Source organism: Gavialis gangeticus, unplaced genomic scaffold (genome assembly GCF_001723915.1).
Source record: "Gavialis gangeticus isolate Ggan-Ray unplaced genomic scaffold, GavGan_comp1, whole genome shotgun sequence".
Taxonomy (NCBI): Eukaryota; Metazoa; Chordata; order Crocodylia; family Gavialidae; genus Gavialis; species Gavialis gangeticus.
Window position 1 is genome coordinate 5,643,435 of NW_017729004.1, and position 26,715 is coordinate 5,670,149.

Genomic DNA, 26,715 nt, shown 5'->3' on the forward strand with positions numbered 1-26,715 from the left:
TTTTCAGCCCGGTTTTGATGAGCCCTTTCCTTATTGTATACTTTCCATGCAGATGTATAGCAGAAGTCTTAACTTCCTTTTGGCGTGTTGCCAGCTGGCTTCTTTTCCAAGCATTAGGAGCATGTGGATGAAGGTGCAGAGAAACAGCTTGTTGTTAAAACACACTGCAAGCTTGTAGCTTAGAGCCAGGTTGCCCTTCCTATATTGCTAAAGGAGTAAGCTGTCCTATGGACGCTTGTAAAGTCCTAAGCACTTCGCTGCCCTTCGACACTTCTCTCCACACCTGCTTGGTATAGCTGTGACAGCACTGACTTAAACATGGTGTCACCTGGGAGTGGAGGAGCTGGGACTGGTCTCCGTTGCCACTAGCTTGCTGGTCTGCTCTTCTCTGTTGTGTGTATATACAGGGAATAAGTGCATGGCTTTCTGTGCAGCAGGGAACATGACCCTCTTCCTTTTCCCATGCTTAACATGCTGCAGATCCCAGATCAGTCTGACCGCTGCATCTTCTATCTACCCAACTTTTCCAGCCACCTGCCAGAAAATACTCAGCAAGAAGGATCTCTTGAATGCTTTGTAGCAACCCTTGTAGCAGTGGGACACTGAGAGCCCTCATCCCTCTGCTTCATCTGTGGCAGGTTAGGGCACTTTTGGTGTCTCATAGTTGTGCAGTGGGCTTGGTGTAGTTTTAAATAGGTGACATGAGGACTAATACGGCCTGGTTTATTTGGGGAAGCCTCGAGCCGGGGTCTGGACCAGAGGACCCCCAGATGTCCCTTCCAGCCCTGCTGTCCTATGATCCTATGTTAGGCCAGACTAGCACCAGTCACAGGACAGCTGTGTGGGTCTGCCCCATTCATATCCCCTTTTGGCCATGCTGGTGGTTGGAAGGAGATAGCACTTTTGACACTCTTCCCCTTTGCAGAGAGCTCTGCAAGGCGCTGCACAGCCCTGCTCTTGTACTGGGCAGTGCTCTGGGAGCCAAAAACTTACCAAAAGCCTGATCTCATCCGAGGTGAATTCTCTACGTTGCCAGGCGGACAGAGCAGCAGATGCAAGGGAACAAGAAAGCAGCTCTGGCAGGTAAGTGGTCAGAGTGATCCCAGCACAGCCAAGTTGTGTAGGTGGAAGATGCAGCAATTGGACTGATCCAGGATCTTGTGTGTTAGGCACTGGGAAAGGTCAAATGACTGGAGGTCTTTGGCACGGATAAAACATTGTAGAGGTCCAGGAACTAGGAGCTGGTGCAGTGTCTCCTGGATCACATGCAGACACGGCCAGGTTGAGAGAACCCGTGACAGACTCGAAGCCCATTATTTTGTGAATCGTAGAACTGCCCTCCCACGCTGAATGTCTCTTGAAAGCTGCTGTTCCAAGCACTTGCGGGACATGAGGCAGTGGCTCGTCTCTCCACTTGATTGAGGTGTAGCAGCCAAAAACCATTACAATCGCATCCCAGTTAACAGTGGAAGACGGCAAAATAGGAGGCGCGAAGGTGTCGGTAGGAGTGTATTAAGATCTATTAATCCCTGGACGTATCTTGGGAAGACTTCTGTTGAGACCAGACCAGGGTCTGACCCAGCTGAGGTCAGAAATGGTCAGTTTTGCTCCTCCTGCCTGAAGAGGAGCCACCGTGTCTTAACGCTATAACCCCATGTAAGGCCAGACCTGCAGAGAGCCTGCCTCCTGCAACATGGAGCTATCTTTTGCTGTCTTTCCTCAGCCAGAGGTTGAAGTTTGGCCCACTGGTTATCTGAAGGCTTCATAGGCTTGGAGCGAAGCATTTATAGAGAACATCTTAATAACAGGAAAGGAGGTTAAAGATGTCTGATCCAGGGAACCTTTCCTGTCCTTCCTCTCAAGTAGTTTTATCATCTCTAAGCCATCTGGCTAATCAGGGCTTATTGCATGTAACTCTTTCATCTTAGCGTATTCTTATTGCATTTAACTCTTTCTGTGCCTGTTTTCTGGCTTGCTACCTGTGCTGTCACCTTCCCATTGAAATCAATGAGACATTAGGATTCCCTAGCAATAGAAGCTAGCTTGGATGCCCAGGGAATGTTCATTGGCTGTGTAGGAGGTGCGCACACATTTATGCTGCTGCTTAATGTGTAAAATATTTGTGCAGCAGATATGCATCTTCAAAAGTTCCAGCTGCGGAGAAGGACTCAGTCCAATGTGCATCGGGACTTGACCCAACTGGCCTCCATGGAACAAGATGTTCCAATCCCAGCAGGCTCCTTTGAGGCCCTTTTTGTTCTTGTGTTAAATGTATTAAGCTGGCAAAAAGCCTGGGGGAGACCCTTCAAAATAACATTCTTCATTTTGGGGCCAGTATTGTTCATAGAAAAGTCAAATCATGTGTTTGGTGAGGAGTCAGAGGTGGGGGAGTGTGTGCATGCATGCATGCATGCAAGTGCCTGCCAAGTAGTGATGCCAGATTCACAGTAATTAGGGTGGTCTAATCCCCCTTGTGAGAACTCAGATTGGAAGCTGTGACTGTTCAAAGCTGCCCTGGGCTAGGCACCGTGCAGCCTTCAAGTGTAAAGCATTGTGGCTTTTGACATGGGAGCAGGATGGGTCCGTCTCTCCTCATAAAGTAATCTCCCAGCCAGAATAACTTTTGATCCCAGCCAAGCTGGGTCATCCAGCTTACATGGGCATAAAAGCCCTGGCAGAAATGCAGTATAAACTGCCCAGGAGAGATGGCACTTTGTAGCAAGGTGATGCCGTAGGTCTCATTGCAGAATAAAGCCGGCCATTTCACGAGTCTGAGCTTGCGGAGCTAGTTGTATATGTTAGCAGCAGTACATTTTCTAGGGGATTGGCTTGTTTCAGGAGGGAGAGACCCAAATGCTTGATGCTGCAGACTTCCCAAGTGTGAAATTATTTCTTCTTTTGCTTTTTAGTTGCGACTTGTCTTTCCTTAACCGCAGGTACAAGGAGAGAGGACCTGAGCTCGGGGTAACTGGTGAAGCAGGAGTGGCTGAGCTAAGCAAGGTGTAGATGAGTCTTAAGGGTTGGCTACAAGTAAGCAGGCTTGGCTTTCAACTTGTTAAAAGGAGCCTGGGCAGAAACGCTGAGCGTATATGGTTGGGAGCAATTCTACCCACACCCCTAGGCACGAATTAATATACGTCAACCAGCTTTAAATCTGAAGAACCACGGGAACCTGTGTGGTAGAGGTCAGGTTGATGGGGATGTGGATGGCTGTTAAGAAGATGCAGGATCTGAGAAGCCCACTATACCACTAATATCAAACTAAGGATGCTTGCAACTGTCTCACAGATCTTGGATTTCCCCTGCTTTAGATTCATCCTCCCCTTGAGTCTTGGGCTGCCACCTTCATGCTGTTCCGTTTCTCGGCTGAGTGGGAGATGAAACAAAGCCTGTGTTTTTACAGCACCAGACTTGGTGTCAGGCCATCTTTCATAAACAGGTCCTGAAATAGTACTGTAAAAACCTTATTTTGGCCAACGAAGACACAGCAGCAACCATTGCCAACTGGGTGATGTAACAAGCATTTACTAGCAGCCACTCATGCTGAGTGCTTTCGCTGCGTAATTTCATGGAGGGAATTGCTCTTTGCCATCTGTAAGTCATGTCACCTCATCCCCTCCCATGGGCTCAGTGTCTCTTTAGAGTCTACATTGGCCTGCAGCAAGAAAATGGGGCAGGAGAGACTCTCTGATCTGACCAAGGTTATTGTTCCCTTTTGAAGCTGGATACCACTGAGTTTTGGTTGTGCTGGTCATGAACCAGTCCTACTGTGACCTCTAGGGCAGCTGAGGATCCTTCACAACGGCCTCACAACATGAGTAGGGAAGTGGGCCTGACCCTGTTGCTGTTCCAGCACCTGAAGAGAGGGGTGAAGTTTGGAAAACACAGCGTGACTGTGGCCATTGGGAAGGTGTGTTCTTTCAGCGATCTGCAAAGCGGCTGGGGACTCGAGACTTCTGGGTGTCCTCTTGCATTTCCCCAGGTCGTCTTGGGCCATTCACACAGTCTCTTCCTGCATTCATTGACTGGCCTACAAAAGGGGCTAACACTCGTCTCCTGCAGATGCTGGTCCCACACATCTCTCCCTAGTAAACTATTGACTATTTTAGTGTGGGTGGGGTCTTTCTCCCCCCACCCACTGATTTTTGTTGACCAGCTGTTCCCTTGGTGAAAGTGGTACATGTTCCTCTGTAAAGTGTTGGTTTAGAATAAATCAGGGTGTCAAATATATGGCTTTCAGGCTGGATTCAGCCTGTGGAGCCATATGATTCAGTCCATAGGACTCTGCACCAACCCCGCACACTGCATGGGGTATGCACCAGCCCTAGCTACATGCATTGAGTTGGACCTGGTGCCACGTGCTGCATACAGTGCAGGGGCTCAGTCTGGGGCATGTACTGCATATGACACCCATGCTGGACTGGCTCAGCACACTGGTTCCAGGACTGGTCTGAATTGGGCTATGCTGGAGCCAGCACACAGGGCAGATCTGGTGGAGCGCCACACGTGCGATGGCTGGACCCAATGCTGTACGCAACTCCACTGCCAATCCAGTGGGTACCATGTGCGGTCTACACCCCGCCCGACCCCCTGGATTGGAGTGCTAGATCCAGCCTACGTACTGCATAGGGGGTCTGTCCTGATGCATCCTGCAGACCAGCCCAGTGACCCCCATTTGGCCTATGGGCCCAGATAAGTTTGACATCCCTGAAATAAAACAATCAGTTTATTTTTTTCAATATATATTTTTTTAAGTCAGACAGTTCCTGAGCAGGTCCTCTCTCAATCTGTTGTCACTGTGTGTGTGATACCTTTGTGTGACATTGAAATACACAGCCTGACCCTCAAATGGACAGAACAGCTTGGGGTCCCTGAAACAAGGGCTTTTTCATCATTATTTTTTCTAGGAGAAAAAAAAAATCTCATCAACTCTAAAGAATTTTTTTTTCCTGTTCCCAAATGCTTACAATGCTGGAGTTTGTTTCATTATTGGGGGTGCATTTTCTGATTCAAACACCGTTATTGTAACCCCCAAACTGAAATGAATAGTTTGCCTTGGTTTTCAGTAGAGATGATGATGATGTTGAATGTAGTGGCACAGGATGGATAATGGGGATGAGGGCATGGGATAGGAAATGCTTCTACTTTGGCCATGAACAAATCTCAAAGCAAAAGAAGGAGGTATATTGAAGGAGAATTAAGTGATCTGCGTGTTTGCAGGCCTGTTGATCTGATCTTGGAAATTTGGAAGGGTTTGGAACACATTGTGTTGAGAAAAATAATCAATATCCTGTTGGTCAGTGGAAAATAGGATAAAATGTAGTATGAGATCACCAAAGGTGGATCATACCCAACTAACTTGAATTTATTTTAGGGGGAAAACCTGATTTATTAGACAAAAGAAATTTAGACCATGTCCTCTGTCTGCAATCAGTAAAGCATTTGATATGGTGGTACTTGGGGAATTAAAGAGTGAAGCTGGAGAAGATACTGCATAGGAAAAAAAAAAAGTATTAAGGTGAGTAAGGAACCAGCTAAGGGATGTGCCAGGAGGGGAAGCATCAGGCAGGAGGGAGGTTTCTAGGGGAGTTCTTGAAGGACCTGTCATCAATCTTGTTTTAATATTTTCATTAATGAGTCCAGTACAAGCAGTCAGACTGTGCTGCAATTAAGAAAAGGTTCACAGCTTTTATCCATATGAAAAAGGTTTGGTTTCTCATATAGGAAGAACTGGATGACTTTGCAGATAAGGGCTGGCACTCAATAGTAAAGAAGGCAAGGTCAGGTATTCAGGATGAATTAAAAGATACTTTCTTTAACCTTGGAGCTTCTTGATGGGAAATGACTGAGGCCTCCTAATCAATCACAGGAAGACTATGAACCTACCAGTGTGGTGTGGTTGTGGAAAAGACATGTCCTAGGTTGTATTTCTATGGGTACCTTGGACAAGAGCCTGGTGAAATACTGCATGCAATCCTGGTCACCTTTGAACTCAAAATATGAATTTGAATGGGTGCAGAAAAGGGCATCTAAGGGAAGGAAGGGGCTAACTTTTTTAGAGGAGACTCAAGGAGCTTGACTTGGTCAGTCTAGGAAAGCAAAGGCTGAAAAAAAGATATGATCCCTGTCCCAAAGTAGCTTAGGGCAGTAAATGTCAAGGGAGGGACAGAGCTGTGTAAGCTGAAGGACAGTGGCAGCACAAGAACAAATAGGTATAAATAGACCACTCGTTAATTCAGGCTGGAGACCAAAAGGGAGTCTCTCAGCATTAAAGTGGCCAGGTGCTGGAACAAAGAGCAAAGCAGCAGATCAGAGCAGGGAGGACAAAAAAGCTTTTAAGATGCAGCTCAGTCGGTTTATGGAAGGACTTATGCTACATGGTCGCTTGTGATCACAGGGACTGGACTTGATGACCCAGCAGGTCCATTGCACTGCTGTACCCCACCCTGGTGAATTAAATATCCAGTGGCTTGAGGTTGCAGGGAAGTAGGTTTGGACTGGATAGCAGGAAACACTTCTTCACCGTTGGCGCAGGAAGGCAGTGGAATAGATAGATGCCTAAGGAAGTTGTGGACTTTCCGTCACAAGTTGCTTGAGAAGGGTTGGACAGCCACTGGTTGAGGATGATCTAGGTGTGGTGATGCAGACTGGGGATTTTGACTGGGCTGTGTCAGTGCTTCTGCTGGGACTTAAAGTTGGAGGATCCTGGCTAGAGGGTCTTGGCCTTGGCCTTTCCACTCAGGGTCAGGCTGATCATCATATTTGGGGTCAGGAAGGATTTTACCTCCTGGTCAGATTGGGCTGTGGGGAGCCCTTGCCTTCCTCTGTAGCAGGCGCATGGCCCTTTACCTGGGATCTCTTGAGCATTTATTAACAGTCTTCTATAGAAGCAGGATGTTGGCTTCTGTGATTTCCCCCACTTTACCTGCAGCAAGGTAGGGTGTTATGTCTTGTGTTGCGTTAGGGTTGACGGTAGTTTTACTAAGAGGTTAGATGATGGATTTGTACGGGATAGTTTGGATAAGGATGATCCTGCCTCTGGCAGGGGGTTGGACTAGGTGATATCTGGAGGTCCCTTCCAACCCCACTTCTCTGTGATTCTCTATGAAATAGCAAACCATTTCCCTGTTGTAATAAAAAGCATTGCTACGCTGTCTGTGATGTTCAGGCAGAAAGCAGGGTAGGTTTGCATATAGGTGGTCATTGGAGTTGATCATTTGCATGTCTTAAAGCCCAGATATGCTTTGAAGTGGAAAGCATATGCTGCCAGTAACCAGGGTGCGACTCCTGCATGCCTGAAGGTTTAGTAATAAGAAGAGTAGGGAGATCAGAAAAAACCAAAGGAGAAGATTAAAGATCAGCAGAAGGTGCTCATTGGCTGTCTTAAAATGGCGAATCTGTAATTAAGGCTTACGATACTTGCAGATGCAGCCGGCTTTCTGCCTGCTCACTTGTCTGATCTGTTGGCTGCTGTTCCCAAGAGCTGGATTTTATCCTTTGACCGGAAGACATAAAAGGTAGAGGTAAGGCTCGCGGTGATAAGAGGGGAGCGTTGCTAATTCACCGGGGCTGTTAAGCAAGGGGTGTTTCCGCTGCTCTTTCCTGGATCTCTTGAGCAGAGTGAAGTTACTGTCACATATATTGATTGCTTTCAGTTCCTCTCTCTTAATAAATAGGAAAATTGGAGAGAGAGACATAAATGCAGGAGAGGAGAAAGGAAGAATGAAAGGGGAAAGCAGGAATCTTCTGAGCACTCCCAGTTGGTACGTCAAATGGGAGACGGAGAGTTCGTCTCGGGTTGTGCGAGGGAGTAAGGACAGAGGTGCCCCAGGAAGAGTGAGTTGTTAACGCTGAGCTGACGGACAAAGGTCTGCACCAGCATTTGGCCATCACACTTGGTGTGTTACTTTTAAAGGCTGGTAGGCACAGAAAGGGCAAGAAGACCATGTGCGTCAAAGGTGATACTGGGTGTAATGGAAGAAAAATCACATAGTGCTGGGGAGAGCCCCCTTCTATACCCAGTACTGTCCTGGAAGGAAATAATATTCCCCCATTAATGCCGCCTTGTTCTTTCCCGTAGCATTTCATGAGCATTAATTAAGACTCATCATTTAGGGTCCCTGCTTTATGGATGAGGAAAAGTGGAGACTTGAGAAAACAGATGGTGAGTGATTTTTCACAAGAACTCAGGGCTCTTTCTCTGCCCCAGCCCTTTTACGCTCCGTCGGCTGGTGGGGGAAGGATATATTCTCTCCTCTTCAGTAATTAGCAGGACTTCTAATACTTGCATGTGGCTAAAGAGTTGGGGACATCACAGCCTGACTCCCTGGACCACTATCCTACAGGCTGATTAAGCCATGGGTACCACTCCCAAAAGAAACTTGGGAAACGAGATGTGACAGCATTCATTGTATCGGGATCAATTCCCCTCTGTCCCTCGGGGAATAGATTAGACAACTTAATAAGACTCTTTATCTTCCAGTTGTTGTGACTCCATTATGAGCATAAAATAATCCAATCCCCACCTGAATTGCAGTTGGGGTGTTCCTTGTCCCCACCCCACCCCAAAAAAATTGAAGTCCTTCCTGAATAAATAAGACTTCATTTGTATTTCCAAGTTTGCTTCTCCTTCAGTGCTTGTGGGAGAAAATATCTGGTAACACCCAGCAGCCTCCTCATGAGATATGCAGAGGACTCTTGTTGGTTTTGAAATTGGAGTGTGAAACATAAGTGCCCGGGCAGGCTGTGGTGCTCTGCAGATGAGACTGGGGAATATGCCAGCCTCCAGCCTGCTCTTGTCGACCTGAGCAGAGTCGGAAGTGAGTTATACGCCTGCAGCGGGAATATGGCAGGAGCTAATCCTGCAAGCATCTGCCTTGGATACGAGGCTATTTTAAAAGCGATTTGCAGGGTCAAGGTGAGATTGCTGAGATCCCCATTAAAAAGCTTAAGGGTTTTCTAGTGCTTGACTTCTGAGCCCTTCCAAAACGAATGGGGCAGGAAATGGGGCACCGGGAGCTTTTCTGCTTGCAAAAATGTATTTTCTCAGGAAAATCTGTGCAGGCTTAAATTGTGCTCTCCGTCTTCTTCCATTTGAGGAGAGACCCACCGAATCAGTTGGTTCAGTAGGGTTGTGCCTTTGAGGTGTCAGTACACAAATTTCCACATTACAGGCAAGTTGGTTAGTAGTAACTCTCCTCCTACCCAAGGGAAGTGTGAAGGTAAATAGTCCTCTTTCTTTGATTTCCCCCCCTCAAATGGTGGGTTGTTTGGCTCAAAGTCACAGAGCAAGTTGGGTCAAATGCTGGAAGAAGCCTAGCTTCTAGTTTTCAGTATCCTCAGTGAGTCTTGTCTGCACATGCCAAGGCAGGAGGTGATGTACTCAGCGACCAGAACGCCTGTTGGACATTGGGAGATGGTGGGATGTTCCTTTAAAGGACAGACTTCATTGGAGTTTGAACCTGGGACCTCCCATGTGCAAACTTCTAGTGCTGTGATGCTCAACCAGGGTGCTGCCAAATCCTTTTCTGCACAAGATTAGTTTGGGTAGGTGTGCAAACACTTTTGCATGATCCACAAGGTAAACCCAGAGGTTTTAAATAGGAATGCGTAGCATCAAAAGCATTCTGACCTGCCATGGGCTTTCTGAGGTTGCAACAGAAGAACTGCTGTATTGTTTCTTCATGGTCAGAAAATGAGTGAAACCTAAGTGCCGGCATTTTCTGAGGGGCCCTCGAGTCAGAAAAGGTTGAGAACCACTGTTCTCCTGTTTCTGCTATGCTGTGGCCTTAAGTATAATGCCTCTAGTGTGTAGGGTCCTCTGCTGTAGACCGTCCACTAGTGAGAGACCAAGATCCACCCTCTCTGCCAAGGGTGGTACTTGTGTCTGCTGTGTCCTCGTAACATGACCCAGAGGGTGGTAGCACATTAATGTGCTTTTCTGCACGCTTTTGGTAAAGTTTAAAAAGCTGGATTTGGAGCCCTAGAGTTAAAGGTCTATGTCCAGTTGTGTGTGAGGGGCTTCTCTTACTGCTCTACTCCTTGTATGATTGGGATGGGGAATGGCTTTATTTTGGGCAAGGTGTTTGGATAGATGTTTCGTGGTTTGTAGGGTCGGAAGGGACCTGAACAGATCATCGAGTCTGCCCCCCTGCCATGGCAGGAAAGAGTACTGGGGTCAAACGACCCTGGCAAGGTGTTCCTCTAACCTCCTCTTAAAGACCCCCAGGGTAGGAGCCAGCACCACTTCTCTTGGAAGTTGGTTCCAGATCCTAGCCGCCCTGACCATGAAGTAGCGCCTCCTGATGTCTAGCCTATGTCAACCAGCTCCAACTTTTTACTGCCTTTTCTCACTTCCCAAGGTATTTCTCTCTGAACAGGTGCTTCACCTTGTTGCTGTTAAATTCAGTAACGGTGTCTGGGTCAGTAGTAGCCCTTCTACCTCTCCCTTTGTGAACTGAGCTTTTATGACCCAGAATTGGATTTCTTGCCTCCCAAGTATGTTGCACCAACAATCCTTATTTGTGCATCACTTGGATCAGGATGTGTTGATGCAAGTCCACGTTAGTGATGCAGCTAAATATAAGTGAAACAGGTTTTTAGAAACTCCACTTCCTGTAGACCTTGAAATGCAATTTAGTGGGGGGTTTTAGGTCGCCTTCATTTAATAGGTGTGTGCAGTACTTCATAGATGCGTAAAAGAGAAGGCTGGCATAGACAGTGGAAGGCAACCTTTTGGCAGGGGTGCACAAATTAAGCCCACATCCTCCCCAAGTGCCACCCTGGTCCCCTTTCCCTGCCCAGTCTGCTGCTCTGCTTTCTGCTTCTTGCTCTATCTGCCACTGGGCTGCTTGTCCCATCCGTAATGTGCCGTTTACCACACACAGAGGCTGTCCGTGCCACTTGCAGTATGCTGCCCACCTCTGCACTAGAACATATGGTTCGAGTCCATAGCTCAGAATAAAAGAACATATTTCCAAGCTACAAATCTAAAGGCTCTTCCTCCCTTATAATATTCAGTGAGGTTTTATTCTTTCTCCTATTAGATGCATCCATTCCAGGGACTGAATGGCTTGATCCATTCCTGATGGATGTTGAGCTATGCAGATGCCAATTTGAATTCCTCCCTGCTCAATAGGGAGCTACTCAGCACAGCTCACAAAGACAGTCTCATGGACCCAGAGGGACAGCCTTCCATCTTCAACTCCCTCTGTGCAAAAATGAAGTTTATTTCCTACCTATGAGGACTTTTTACCATCTTGTACCATCTACACTTTTCCCAGAGCCTGCTGAAAGGACTTTGATCCCGAAAGCTTGCAGAAAAGGACAGTTTTCTTGCCATTTTCCAGTTGGTCTAATAAAAGGTATCATTTTGGAACCAAGAGTTCTAGTTTTTTGTATGTCCATGCTTAACAGGAACTCGCTTCCATTCACTGCTCCTTTTGGGTCCAGGAAGTGAGTTGGATTTCACTTCCTTGGGGACAAGCATCCACTTCACAGAGACCTGCCCTGCATGTGGCAGTAGCTTGTCAGCTGTCTTGGCAGAGAAACCATGGCTGCCTGGGCCATGGTGACCGAGCTCCCTACCCCTATCCAAGACCCTTCCAGGTAAGGACCAAGGGGACAGGAGCATATTGCAGGAAGGCAGCCTTGCTGCACTGCTTCTGTTCATCTTGTATCTACTCCAAGGAGAAAGGGCATCACTTTCAGGGCTGTCGGTCCATCCCTTTGCACCACCAGCACCTAACTAGTGGTTTCAGTTGCACAGCATGGGAATTAGCATATGCTCGTCTGACTTGATCGCTGTTCCCTGACTAGCTTCTGTTCTGCTCCTCTCTGAGGCCACGGCATTGAACATTGAATCTGACCTTTGGCTGCTAAAGTTTATTCTCAAAGGCAGAGGAGGAGGCACCTGCTGGAACTTTGCTATGGTTTTCCCCTGATTTTGTGTGTTTTAACCAAGGCACCTGCTTGCCTTCCTCCCTCCCCAGCCATGCAGGGACCAAGGCCCGTCGTGCTGAGCGGCCCGTCAGGAGCAGGAAAGAGCACCTTGCTAAAGAAGCTGCTTAAAGACTATGAAAACATCTTTGGTTTCAGTGTCTCCCGTAAGTATCCATGCACAACTGGAACTTTCCTTCCTGAAAATTCGAAAATAAAACACAAGGGTCCCTTTCAGTAGTAATTATGTATGCACAGCTGGGACTTCAGAGGGAGTCTGGCATTGAGTCAGGTCTAAATTACATTAAATGCTGGCTGTTACCTCTCGTGGCTTGGGCTAATGGAAGTATCTTAACTTGTGTGAATTTAACTAAGGTTGGAGATTAGGAAGAACTTTCTGACTAGGAGCATGGTCAGGCATTGGAATAGGCTGTCTAGAGAAGTGGAATGGGCATCCTTTAAAGTTTTCAAGACCAGGTTACACAGACACGTGGATAGGGTGGTCTAGCCAGGAATGATGCTGCCTTGAGCAGGGGGCTGAACTTGATGACCTTGTAAGGTCCCCTCCAGCCCTACTTTCCTATCATCCTATGAACCTTGTTTTACATGGCTGATTGTACACGTGGCAAGGGTTTAGTCCCCTAAATTGAAATGGTTGTTTTTTAACTGTGACGATTAAAAACCCACCATTTCAGTTTAGGGGCTTCCATCACGGTTATGGTGAGGGGCCTGATCCTTCCACACTCCCCCCACCCCCCTGCATGGAGCTTGCCTCCCACGGCTGGAGGGCAGGCTGCCAGCGAGCTGAGCGGCCCCTGAGCTGAGGGGGGCCCCGGTCTTTCCCTCCGTGGCAGCATTGTCCCCCAGGGCTGCCTGGTTGGGCTGCTAGCTAGCCTCCCAGGGGCACCACCACTGTGGAAGGAAGGTCCAGCGCCCACCGGCAGCTCGTCCCCTGACCGTGGGAGACATGGGCAGGCTCTGCAAAAAAAAAAAAAAAAAAGAAAAAGGATCGGGGTTTCTCACTGTTTCTGCCTTCAGCCTGCCTCTCCGGGGGGAAGGGGGGGGCAGCTATCAAAAGCCACAACATTACAAATAGCTACGTTGCAAACTAAATTACATGCAGATGTAGTTTAGTTCACAACACATTAAAATCATTTAAATTGTAAAAAAAACCCTGCGCATGTACAGCATGGTCTTGTGACAAGATGTTTGCTGCATCCGCAACGTATTAGATGCTTTATGGATGTATGGAGAGGCACAAGCTTTGCCCCAGAGTGACTGCAGTGTATTAAGGGGGATGTGCTAACATGAGACCCTTGCTCTCCCTATGGCCACGTTCAGGGATTTGATTGATAAACTGCCTCTGCAGACAGCACACAGGAGATTTGCGCAAGTCTCAAAAATTAACCCCAAAATTGAGCTTTGTGGCACTGAGACAGTTTATCTAAAAACCTAGGAGGAGGAATTGGTGGGAAACGGAGAGGGAGCAAGTAATCAAATGCATGCTGAGAGGTGTGACAGGAGAGGGGTAGTCAGGTATGAGAGGGCCTTGGAAATACCCCAGAAGGGCCTCTGCAGACGTTCATTGGGAAAGAAATTCCAGGCAAAGCTCTGCCTTGGCTGTGTCCTGGGTGCAAAGCAAGGGCGATCCAGATGATCTTCCCTGCCTGCATGCTCACTGCAGAGAGGGAGTTGCAAAGTGTCTTATATCTAGATTAAAGGTTTATCTCTTAGCAGCCTAGAATATACACTAACCCAGTTGAAATGAGTGCTCTTGGATCACAAACAGTTTTCTTTAAAAAGATATTTAAAAAAAGTCACTTTTGCAGATTGTCAGTGCCATGTTCTGCACTTGTAATTTTTAAAAGGTCTGGTGAGCAGTAATGATGCTCTGCGGGGTCCAGTTCTCTTGCCTAGGTAACCCACTCTAGCATTTTCCAGGGGATGGCAGGGCTGGGATTTCTCTTACTCAGTTGTAAAACATACTTCAGTATCCACTGCCTTGAGTAGCCCCTTTGAAGTATCACTGGGGCTTTGAGAGCAATTGCTCTGGCACTTAAGCCCAGCTTCTCCAGAGAGCTTATTTTATAGAGCCCCTGGGGGATATCTTCAGGCTTCCTTGCCAGATGGATAAGGAAGAGAAATGTCTGATTTGTGCTGGTACATGAGGGGCTGTGGGTGAAGTCCAGACTCCAGCCTTCCTGGGGTCCAGGATCCCACCCCATGAATTATCAAATGTAACTTTGAAGGTCATTACAAAAGTGCCTGAGACAGAGATCATTCAAAGATCTGTGTCCATACACATCTAATGTGTGTGTGCATCCAACACCCCAACCCAAATCTTATCTTGTCCCAGAAGCAGGCATTACTCCTCGCCCCCTGGGTTGCCTGCCTTTCTTTGCAAATCCACACATAGTGCTTATAACTCGGTGACCGGCGCTTTGTAAAGGTATAAGGATGAACACAGCCTTGCTTGGATCAAGTTCATGTTGCTCAGTATAAAATGCAGTAGCTGATGCATTGCATGCTGATTTCTTTGGGGTTTGCAGAAACATTGACAAATAGCATAAATCACAATTCCTCCCATAAAGGAGGACTCCCATCTGGTTACCCACTTCATTCGGACAGTTTGTTTTAGGCAATATATGTGGCCTCTGTCACCAGGGCATTCAGGCACCTCCTGATCTTATAATGACTATAGTGCTGAGGTAGAGCAGTGCTGTTACCTGCACAGTCCTAGAGTGACTTGTCTAGGCCACATAGGGAGTTTTTGCGGCAACAGAAAATTCAAGCCAGACCTTGCAAGTCTTGGGGAACTACCTTCTCCACAGGGCCTCCTTCCTTTATGTATTTACCCATTGTTTTAGGCAAGTGTTATGGCACAAGGCCAGTAGACCCTGGATCATTTGTATCTGCGGGGCTCACAACCTGCTTGCTTAGTGCCAGGCTGCAAAGTTACGGATGAGGCATTCAGCTGTTGGCTGCAGGCTTTACTTCAGAGGATGCCAGTTCTCCACACAGCTGGTAGGAGAAGAAGTCCCCTTTGAAATAAAAGCCACAGAAAACAGCTCAAGCATCTCAGCAGTCCTGCACAACTGCTCCTGCACCTGTGTGTGCTCCTGGCTAGTTCATAAACCCTCATCTTCAGAGCAGGGGATGGGGAACAACCCCAGGAAGGATCTGGATTCTACTGTCAAGGCAAACTGTGTTGTGCACCAGTCGCAATGGTTCCAGAAGTTTTGATCAATAGGGGATCAAATGGCCCAGTGATTGATTGAATTAAGCTTCCGGGGGGATCACTTTTTATTGCTTTTTTTGGCATTATTGCACTGTTGGGTGAATTGCAAAATTACAGGACTGTCTTTGTTTGCAGACACCACTCGGCAGCCGCGACCAGGAGAAGTGAATGGCAAAGGTCAGTATGTTGCAGTAGTGCATGCCATCAGGTGAGGCAGGGCCACAGCTCTGAGTGGTGTAGGCCAATGGTGTCAAACTCCTATGAGCCCACGAACCCCTCTTCCCCGCCTCCCCGCACATGCCTGATCCAGTGTATGCAGCACCTGCCAGTCTGGGACACTAGCCCCAGTGGATAGTGTGGTTCGTGCAGAGCAAGGACTGTGGTCAGCTCAGCCTGAGACCCAGCCCCGGCCCCAGCAGGCAGTGCACATCCTGTGTACTGCACCCTGGGTTAGTCCGGGGCAGCACCAGGATCCAGATGATGGAGCTCTGGCCTGTGGGCTGTATGTGTGACATCCCTGGTCCAGACAGCATTTCCTGTGGGAGCGGAGGTGGAATTTGCAGAGCTGGAGATAGGCAGCAGGTTCTGCTGGTAGAAGCTGAAGTACAGACCTGTTTGAAGCCAAGGGATGGATAAATCTCTGAGCAATCTTTGTAGTTGAAAGAAGAAGTCCACTGAATGTGCCATTGCTGGGAAGCCAGGCTAATGAGTTTCCTTAGAGTTGGCAGAGTGTTTTTTCTTTGGCCTGCTGGCAGGCAGGAGGAGCATCTGCTTCAGAACAGTCTTTCACACTTCTCCATTGCTCCTTTCATGCTGAACAGTCCCAAAAAGACTGATATACTGAAGCTGCATACGATACACAAGGATCCCTTCATCCTTCAGTGAGTGAGGCTGTCTGGGCTGTGGCGCGGTACAGCTGCAATAGCACATAGCAGCATTACCCAGCAATATGTGAGGAAGAATAGAGCAGGTGCAGTAGAACCGGAGTCCAGGTTTATCCCAGATGCTGGAAAAAGTGAGTGGTGGGTTTAGAAGAGAAGGCAGGCACTCCCACACTTCTTCCTCGGGTGCTGCCCCCGTGATGTGGGGACCAGGATTTTCAAAAGCAGGTGCCTGAAGTCTGGCTCCTTGGTCTATAACAAAACACTTCAGCAGCCTATATTTTCAACCATGCCAAGTGTTCAGCAGCTCCTGTGCAGCTGCAGTGGGAGCTTCTGTGTGTTCAGCACATCTGAAAACCAGGCTGCTCTCATTAGGAATCTCTTGTATGGTTTTAAGAGCTTAACTTGATGTGCCCAGTTTTGAAAATCTTGGCCTTCAGTCACACAGGTTGTTAAACTCTGGACTGCATCCTTAATCCAAGAAATGTGCTACTAATAGCAGTAAATAAAGCCCCAATGAAATCTGAGATGACTCCTTTGCTACTGATTTGCAGGGAGCCATGAGACTGATCTCAATTGCCAGAGCAAATGAGGCTTGAATGCTAGTCATTCCAGGGTCTAAAGGCAAATGAAATGACTTGCTGGTGCCTTTTATTCTTGGATATTTCAGAAATGCAAACATGAAGTGTGTGGGGGTTTTTTTCCTTCAAAATGAGCCAGCACGTTTCAGCCCAAAGTGGAGATTTTTGGGTATGTTTTGTTGGAGAGGTGAGGGGTGGCTTCCCCAGCAAAAGCAAAGCGTTTAGTCTGAAAGTGAGCTACTATCAGCGTTTTGCCAGCGTGGTACTGTAGCGAGGTAGTCATTGGAGAACCAGAGCAGAAGTGTCAATGTAAACAGCAGAAGGGTATTATCTGGCTCGGTGTAAAGATGCAAAGGGTATTAACAGATACCATGATGTGAAGAAGAGGCAGCTTTTGTAATCCTTTACATGGTAACTGAAGACCAGTTTTCAGACTTGAGTACCCAGAAGCCAGGCACCTAAATCAGCACTTAGTTGTCCAGAATGATGGAGGTGGGATAGCCAGGATGGTCCAGGGAATACAAGAGAAGCAAGATTTGTGGGGTGAGGCAATATTTTTGACTGGTTTTAGGTGCTTGGTTTCCAGGTACTCAAGTCTGAAAATTGGTCTTCAGTTACCATGTAAAGGATCACAAAGATGATTTAGGTGCCTGGTTTCTATGTAGTTGAGAGAGATGTTAGAAAACTGCAAAATCCCCTTTCTCAACGTTGGAAAAGAAGCAGCTATAGCTGCAACCAAATACCGGGAACCTGCTTCTTTCCCAGCCCTCGGGGAAGGGCCTTTAGTGGTTGATTTAACATCTTTCCCAACTGCATAATTAGTCTGATTTTTAAATACTGCCTCACTTTACAAATCTGTTCCCAGATAGTCATGTGGATGCTTCAGTGTGTATTAAACACTTGAGTAAACTTGGCCCTGAGCCTTAAACGTGTTTCCAAGTCAAGGAAAAGCTGTGAATTGATGTGTTTTTTCAATATCATTTATCCAGATTACCACTTTGTGACCAGAGAAGATATGCTGAAGGATGTCAATGCTGGCGAATTTATCGAGCACGCAGAGTTCTCTGGAAATATGTACGGAACAAGGTCTGTAACAATTGCACCATCTCCAGTAGTCCAGGGGTTGACTCACTCTTGTGTTCTCCATGAAGATGGTGTTGGGGCTGTGTGTTTATGATGCTCTTCTTTTCAAACCAGGTAGATGCTCTCCTTAGGTGAAGCTTCTTATTTTGACGGCGTGGTACACTTAATTTTATTCTGTCACTAGCCATAGGTGGTGACATCTACCCCAGTGGAGAGGGTCTTCAGGAGACCTGTGCAGCACTTGACATTCGGTTCAAGGCCCAAAGTCTGACTGAAACTCCTGTGGTTCATAGTATCCACACTGGAATTAAACAAAGTGGGACGTGAAATCCCCATCCCACCCTATGATACCCTGTCCCCCAAGTGTGATCAGTCCAGCTGACATAAACCTATATGGTTTCTGTTGCAAGTGGAAACAAGCTTCTGTGCTCTAGTCTGGGAGAGTTACTGTTTTCACATTAAACTCCATGTGGTTGCCACCCTCAGCTAGGCAGATTCTAAAATAGCATCGCTTTGGCCTCCAAGCTGTTTGTTCATAAGCCACAAAGGCAGACACACTGTTAATTAGAAGCTGTTTAATAAAAACTCTCATGGTAATCATGGTCAGGTCTGAAGGCATTGATGGTGACAATGGAATGAATAGGACACCTTATCAATAGTAGAATGCATTGGAATTAAAATTGAAAATGGTTTTAAAAGTAAGCTGAAACGATGGTTTTTACAATAAAATATGCAACAGGAAAAAAATGGGGATTTCTTAGGGTGATACATTATATTGGACCAATGATGTAGTTGGGATAAAGGTAGACGCGTTTGAATGTAAGACGTTCTTCCTCAGGTCTCTGATTCTAACACGGCTATGGCATCACGTATATACAGCCATAAAAAAAAAAAATTCCAAATTTTCTGAAGTGATTCAAAACTCGTGGCAGAGGTGATATCTTTTATTAGACCAATTAGATATTTGCAAAAAATAATAAAAGATATCACCTCTGCCACGAGTTTTTTGATTCCTTTTGCCTCTAGACCAATACGGCTACAACCTGGATGCCTGAAGTGATTCATGATTTCAGGGGACCAAATACCTGACAATCTTTTAATTCAGTTTATTGCTGGTATCATTAAAGTTCCTTATGTTTTCTCCACCATATTATCATGACAGAAAAGATACAAAAACCTGAATGAAAGAGTAATTCTATCTGTGAAAGGGTCAAGTGATTCTGAAGAACAGCTGATCCTCAGACATCGTTAGGACCAAGATATTTTCAGACTTATGATTTTGCATGCATCTCTCTCTTGGACACCCAGCAGGAGTGGGTCACTTAAAGGGACCTCCCCCCACCCCCCAAATAATGCTGAGTGCTTGTCCTCTGAAGATGTCTTGAGACAGACCACCAATATTTTTGCTTTGTATGTGTGTGCAGCTGTAGAGACTGATTTTGTACTCTCCACTCCCATTGAAATCAATGGTAGTTGAGGATGCTTTGTGGTTTTAGAGCTTGTAACTGGGAGGAGAAGGGAAAAGCCAGTTAAAGGTTTAGCATTCAGGACAATGTGGGTCCATGCTGGATAGAGCCATGGCTCTGGTTACTAACAGCATTTGTGGATCTGGGGTAAGAAAATAGAGGTGTGATTCAGAGCCGTGAGGAGCTCAGTCTGCAGAGTGGCAAGCTGGTGGGTTGCAGTGTTTAAACAGTGCTCAGTCATAATCACAAGGTGGGGTTTGAAGGCTTTAGACTGGGATTACTGTGGGAATCCCAGCAGTGATTGTGGAAGCCGTGACTCGCATCGTGTGCTGCAGCAGGAATTGTTTCACAGCCCGGCTTTCCTCTCCTTGCCGCTGTTTAAAATAGTTCTGTGCCATAGGGACAAGGACTGGAATGGATTGTCCTCTTGCATTGCTCTGCTTGGATGTTGGGAGCCACTTCACCCTCTTGGATGCAGTTCTTACAACACCCCAAGTTGGGAGGAAATTAGACCCACTTTACAGCTGGGGGCAGTGAGGCCACACGCTTTGCCTGTGGCCACGTGGGCAGCCTGTGAAAGAGCAGGGCATTGAACCCATGTCTCCCAAGTTTAGCTAAGTCCTTCCTCTCCATCTGAGCAAGCAGTGCTCACCATGCCCATGTGCTCAGTGCCTGTGGCTTGAGCCTGAGTCCTGGATGCCCACCCCCCCACCCCCCTTCCTTTCCAGGACTTTTCTTTGCATCATGTATCAGGCTTCCATAGGCAAAACTTCTTCTGGCCTCTGTAGCCAGATGCTGCAGTGCTTCCTTGTACCGCTTTCAGTATAACTTACAATTCTGCATCTGTGAGATGCGTGCACCCTAAATCGCTCCTGACCCATGAGCAACACCCTCTTCTAAGAGCACACAGCCCTCTCTGTCTTCTTATGAGCTGCTGTTATGCTGCACTCGTCAGCTGCTCTCTGTTGCCTAGTGTTTTCTTCTCCCACCACGTTTTGAGGACATGCCACGCAGGCCTGGGGGGTAAGGGACTGGGAGCAGATGGGGAATGGGCCATCTGGGTGGCAGAAGGGAGAGGAGTCGTGGCTGTGGGCTGAAAGAGGAGGATGGAGGAGACCTGGGTGAGGGAAGTAAACAGGATAAAGGGAAATGCCCACAAATAGAATAAGGCTCCAGGAAAGAGGAGCTGAAAGAAAGAAAGGACACGTGGGAAAGGAAGGAGGGCACAGCAATTGCATCCATAGGCAGGACTGTGGAGGGGAGGTCAGCTCCCAGTGAAGTGACAGGAGCAATGGAGCTCATGGCTTGCCCTGCCTCTGAGGAATCGGGGTCCTTCTCTGATGGACTTGCTATTACTGCAGTCATCCTAGGGTCCCAGGGAGACCACATCTTGGGGAACAAGACTCGCTGGGGAAGGAGGAGAGATTGCTGCCCTCCATAAACCTGCCTGTCTGGGACAGGGATGGTCCAGTCAGTGGCAGGCATCACTGTCCCCTGGGGATCTGTTAGCTCTCGTAGGGCTTGAAGGAAGAATTTGGGAGGAGGCAGCAGTGGCTGAGCAGACTTGGGGGGGGCTGTGGGCAGGGGCCAGCGTGGAGAGGGCACAAGGGAAGGGTGGGCGAATGGGCAGGCCATTCATTCGCCTTCATGCCATGGCATTTGCTAAAACAGTAGCCCAGGGACGGGAGTGCACTCGCTAGTGCCCAGGGTAGGCAGGGCCTTGAGAACAGGGGAACATAACCCAGCAGACAGCCATCATTTCCTCTGCTCTGCACATGGTTTGTCACATCCCTGAGATATCTGGTGCCCCTGGGGAAGTGTGAGGGTGGTAAGGGACTGAGCATCATAAGACAACTTTGTAATTGTTTTGAGGCTTGACAACAGCTCCTTCTTTTATCCTCTGCTGCCGCCTTCAGGCAATTTGAACTCAACTTCAGCCGGTTCTCCAGCATTACTGCTGAAGATCCCCAGCCATGACACGGTGCTCCATCAGGCCTGGCACTGAACAAATCCAGAACCAAAAAAAACAGCCCCAGCCCAAAGAGCTTAGACCTGGTCATTTTATTATTCTGGGCAGTTCTCCTCTATGCATTCAAGTAATGGGAGTCCTTTTAAGATGCTGGTTTTGCTCTTGTAGAAACATAGGGAGAAGCAGGGGCAATTCTCCAGGACTGCCTAAGGGCCCAAGACAGTCCAAGGAGAGGCTGGTTTAATGGGCATTTTAACTGTGTTGTCCCAAACCAGCAAATCTGTGGAAGATCCTTCCTTTTCCAGGGACAGTAGGAGCAAAGATAGTTGCATTCCCTTCAAAAAGCTCTTCCTTCAGGCATCTCTGCTTTTGCCGGTGTCACCGCCCTTATAGTTTTTCCAGACTTGCAGGAGCTGTGGCATTTGATCCCCAGTACCAGAGACCTTGAGCAGGCTGCTCAGTGCTTGCCCCAATGGAAAGCAACGTCCTCGCTTTATCCATTTCCATGGATGAAGAGAGAATGAAGAGCCATTTCCATGGCTTTCCACTCAGGTTGATGTAGGCTTCCCGGTGTGTTCTGTAGGCCATGGGTGGTAGGAAAGGAGGTCCTGCCACTCCTCACTCCCTTGGTCCAAGGAGGTGGGATCTTGGGGTCCCCAGCTGGTTAGAATCACCCCCGTTCCCTAGGAGGAGAGAGATGGAGCTGTTAACACAACTGAGGCATGTTTCCAATGTTGATTTGCTCTCCAGCTTCCCACAGGGACGTGAGAGTCTGGTCATCAAGGGAACTGTCCATGCAAAAGACCGTATGGGGTGTGGTGCGGTCCAGTACAATCCACGTGAGGGGCAAGGGCCTGCTGCTGGAGCCGTGTGGACTCGCAGCTCTTCCTGCACAGTAACCAGCTCCTTCCCCTCCCTTCCCCAGCAAAGCCGCCGTACAGGCTGTGCAGGCCCAGAACCAGATCTGCGTGCTGGACGTTGACATGCAGGGAGTCAAGAACATCAAGAAGACGGATCTGAATCCCATCTACATCTCCATCCAGCCTCCGTCCCTGGAAGTCTTGGTGAGTCTTGGGGCTTCCTTTCATATGTCTGGACTTCGCTGTTTCCAAGGAAAGACGCAGTTGTATCTCCAGGTGCAGTAGGAAACGACCTGATAGATGCATCGATTTAATAAAGGGATAGGGAATTGTTTTACCCCTCTTTTGACGGTTTGCTACAGAGCCTTTAAGGAGTCTGTGCAGACCTGCTGTCTCCCCCTCTTATCCCTGCACCTTGTACCCTGGTTCTGCCTTTGCACGCACTTTCTCCTGCTGCTGCTTATCCCTGTGTCTTCCTGCAAGTCTCTGCCCCCCTGGGCTCTACCTCCTTGTGCTTGGAGTTGCGTTGGCTCTGGGCTGTGAGCTCCTGACAGCCTGGCTGGTTTTTTTTGCATGGTCAGGAGAGCTTTGCACTCGCAGCTGTCTGCAAAGTCATGATGGTTCCTAGAGGGGACTGATGTCAGCATCCATATCATCATTAGTCCTAGCGAGGCTGGTATTGCATGGTAAGACGGCCCATTGATCTCTGTTCTGTGAGCTCATCGTTCATGATATCATCCCTATAGTATTTCTGTGAGGGTGGGAATGTTTTCGCTTCCTTCCTTCCCCTTCCCTCTGCTCCCCACCCCCACTTTACACAGGGGGAATTAAGGAGCAGAAAGTGACTTATCTGGGCTCGCTCAGTCTGTAGCAGAGTAAGGGAGTGACCCAGATCTCCTGAGTCCCAACCCAGTGCCTCTCTGTGGGCTCCCCCATTCCTCCCCACCCACCCCTCTTCTTTGTTTGCTGCCTTAAGTGCATTGTGCAAGGGAAAAGGCTGCTCTGTGTGCTGTTGTCATAACACCAGCTCTGAAGAGTCACCTCTGTGCTGCTGCAGACAGCTCCAGGGGTGCAAGGCTGGGAGCCCTGACATTGAATCCCAGCCTGGGCAGTGATTCTCCGTCAGGGCCTGGAGCAAGTTGCTAAACCAGTTGTTAAGATGATATAATGCATCTGTTCCGTGTGTGTAGGCTTATTGATCCAGGTCCGTACACACTCCCCAACCACATACATTGCTGTACTTCATCTTGTCACCGGGCTCCAGACACAGCCACGTCCAGCCCTCCTGCGCTGAGGGAACAGGGCATTCCCAGTGATTTCCAAGCTTTTGGAACCAATGGGCCAACTCAGCATTTCTCACAGGCCACCCCACACCCTCCACATCACTATTTTAATCAGGGCCCCATGCAATCTTTAGACCAGCTGTAGAGCCCTCCTTGTACCCTGGTAGACACAGGTTGGAAACCAGTGACTGGGACCCCACATAGGTGGTGACAGAATAGACTTTCAGGGCACAAGGAAGGGAATGGGCTGCTTGCTAAACTGGTTCTCAGATGCCCCCTGACATTTGTCATCTTTGGGGTCTAGGAAAAGAGACTGCGCGAGAGGCAGACGGAGACCGAGGAGAGTCTGCAGAAGCGGCTGAAGGCGGCTCGTGTCGACTTGGAACTTAGTAAGTGCAAGAGCCTCATGGAGACGTGTCCCCCAGCTCACATCCCCTGCTGCCTTTGCATTGCCTGCAGTATCCTCCATGTGCCCCAGTTCCGACCGTGTGTTCCCAGGGCCCGGGAGGATCCTGTGGAGTTTTCCAGGAGGGCCTTTTAGTAATAAGAAACAGACTAACAGCTTTCCTGCTCCTCCAACGCCTCTGGGATTTTCTAGCACTATTTTCCACCTCTGGGCATTGTTTCAAAACATGAAGGATTTAACCTTTTGGTCCTGGCTCTGTTACAAGGTCAGCTGCAGGGGGTGTTGTGATCTTGGACTCCTGTCCTGTCTCTTGTTCTACCTCCACCACTCTGACACAGTCTGTGCTGTGTTTTCTTTCCCTCGGGTTTTGCTCAAACTCCTGTTGCTTTAGGATGTTGCATGGAGACTCGCTTTCTTGTGGAGAGCATAAGCAGAGTGCCAGGCACTAGATCTACCAGAACATGCAAACTTCCTGGAAGAGATTTGGTCAGCTAATGAGGAGGAAAGTAAATGGTCCTAATATGCTCTTCTGGCCTAAATGCCTGTGCCCTGCTCTATGCTGTCCTTTCACAGCAACTGATGAAGAGAACTTGGGTTCCTGAAAGCTCATGTGCTCTTACTCTCTTGCTCCGTATTATATACATATGCATATGCCTATACATTTTTTAGTAAGTCTATAAAAGTTGCATATCTACCCTGCCTTCTGACTAAATGCCTATGAGCTTATGTTATATACAGGCCCTATCATGATGTGCACCTAGGACTAGACTTGACCCAAGTAGAAGGTTTCATGCTCCCCCAGTAAATGACTTGGCAGAGAGCACCCTGAGCATCACCTAAAGGAGGGGTCATCACTAAGGAGGACTATTCAGCAGTTGCTCGGGGATGTAGGGGGATGGTTAGGAAGGCCAAGGCAGAGATGGAACAGGGGCTGGCTTCCCGGATTAAGGACAACAAGAAGTCCTTTTTTAAATACATAGGGAGTAGAAAGAAAGCCCCAGGAAATGTGGGGCCCTTGCAGGACAAGACGGGGAATCTGGTTGTCACGCCAGATGACAAAGCCAACATATTTAATAACTTCTTTGCCTCTGTCTTCCTCAGTAAGGACCAGAACTGCCACCTCCCTGCTGGGCCCCCTTCGGGCCCCGGGGGAGGCTCACCTGGGCCTAGAGTGAGTGAGGATTTAGTTAGGGAGCTTCTGGAGGGGCTGGACGTCTTTAAGTCAGCCGGCCCGGATGATCTTCACCCTAGAGTCCTAAAGGAACTGGCTGGGGTCATTGCAAGTCCCCTGGCACGGCTTTATGAACACTCGTGGTGCTCTGGAGAGGTGCCGGAGGACTGGAAGAGGGCCAACGTGGTTCCCATCTTCAAAAAGGGGAGGAAAGAGGACCCGGAGAACTACAGGCCAGTCAGCCTTACCTCGATCCTGGGCAAGCTGTTCGAGAAAATTATTCTGGCACACATCCAGGAGGGGCCAGCAGGGAACTGCATGCTCAGGGGCAACCAGCATGGGTTCATCAGCGGCAGGTCCTGTCAGACCAACCTGGTGGCCTTTTACGACCAGGTCACTAAATCATTGGATGCAGGGGTGGCAGTGGATATAGTTTTCCTAGACTTCAGGAAGGCTTTTGATACTGTCTCTCACCCCATTCTCATTAGGAAGCTGGGGGACTGTGGCGTAGACACCCATACAGTCCAATGGGTCGCCAACTGGTTAGAGAGTCGCACCCAGAGGGTGGTAGTGGATGGGTCCTTCTCGACCTGGAAGGACGTGGGAAGTGGGGTCCCACAGGGCTCGGTCCTTGGGCCCGCCCTGTTCAACATCTTCATCAGTGATTTGGATGAGGGGGTGCAAAGCACCCTGTTCAAGTTTGCTGATGACACTAAGATGTGGGGGGATGTGGGCACAATAGAGGGGAGCAACAGGCTACAGTTGGACCTAGATAGGTTACAAGGATGGGCGGAGGAGAACAGGATGGGGTTTAACACAGACAAGTGTAAGGTGATGCACCTGGGGAGGAACAATCGGCACCATACATACAGGCTGGGGAACTCCCCTCTTGTCAGCACGGAGGTGGAAAAGGATCTGGGAGTCATTATTGACTCCAAGATGAACATGAGTCGGCAATGTGGGGAGGCGGCTAGGAAGGCCAACTGCACCTTGTCGTGCATCCACAGATGCATCTCGAGCAGGTCCAAGGAGGTGATCCTCCCCCTCTATGCGGCACTGGTCAGGCCGCAGCTGGAGTACTGCGTCCAGTTCTGGGCGCCGCACTTTAAGAGGGATGTGGACAGCATCGAGAGGGTCCAGAGGAGGGCCACTCGTATGATCAAGGGACAGCAGGGTAGGTCCTATGAGGAAAGGTTGCGGGACCTGAACCTGTTCAGCCTTCAAAAGAGAAGGCTGAGGGGGGATCTTGTGGCCTGTTATAAACTGGTTAGGGGGGATCAGCAGGCGCTGGGGGAGTCCCTGTTCCCCCGAGCGCCGCAAGGAGTGACCAGGAACAATGGTCACAAGCTGGCGGAGGGAAGGTTTAAGTTGGACATCAGGAGGCGCTACTTCACGGTCAGGGCGGCTAGGGTCTGGAACCAGCTTCCAAGTGAGGTGGTGCAGGCTCCCACCCTGGGGGTTTTTAAGAGGAGGTTGGATGACCACCTTACTGGGGTCATTTGACCCCAGTGCTCTTCCTGCCATGGCAGGGGGTCGGACTAGATGATCTGCTCAGGTCCCTTCCGACCCTAGAAACTACGAAACTAAATGAAAATGCTGAAAGTCCCCAAGCCTTAAATTCCCAAAAGAGAAGTCTAAGGAGCTGCCATCCCTTCCACAGGTCCTAATTGCTGTGCTCTGTTTGGGCTCCCTAGGTAAGGAGCCCGGCCTTTTCAACTTGGTCATTATTAATGACAACCTAGAAGTAGCCTACCTGAAACTGAAGGAGATTCTTGCAGAGGTAAGTCACCTGGCATGAACGGCGGCTGGGGGGGCACGGCTGCACCAGCAGCAGCAGCGG

The 26,715-nt window shown here is 48.6% G+C and overlaps 1 protein-coding gene across 3 annotated transcripts in view; it reads left to right on the plus strand.

The window, feature by feature from the left end:
• GUK1 (guanylate kinase 1) overlaps window positions 1–26,715 on the plus strand; it is a 43,746-nt gene that overhangs the window by 9,538 nt on the left and 7,493 nt on the right. Inside the window, exons 2-9 of one of the 3 annotated variants that reach the window (XM_019508045.1) lie at window positions 481–638; window positions 926–1,083; window positions 11,991–12,104; window positions 15,311–15,352; window positions 17,627–17,723; window positions 22,081–22,219; window positions 23,603–23,687; window positions 26,570–26,655. In XM_019508045.1, coding sequence (XP_019363590.1) covers window positions 1,053–1,083; window positions 11,991–12,104; window positions 15,311–15,352; window positions 17,627–17,723; window positions 22,081–22,219; window positions 23,603–23,687; window positions 26,570–26,655 — 594 coding nt within the window. In that variant the 5' untranslated portion in view covers window positions 481–638; window positions 926–1,052. Of the gene's footprint in view, window positions 1–480; window positions 639–925; window positions 1,084–7,425; window positions 7,524–11,990; window positions 12,105–15,310; window positions 15,353–17,626; window positions 17,724–22,080; window positions 22,220–23,602; window positions 23,688–26,569; window positions 26,656–26,715 lie in introns of those variants that run through there. The other 2 variants (XM_019508046.1, XM_019508044.1) reach the window with 2 other exon arrangements.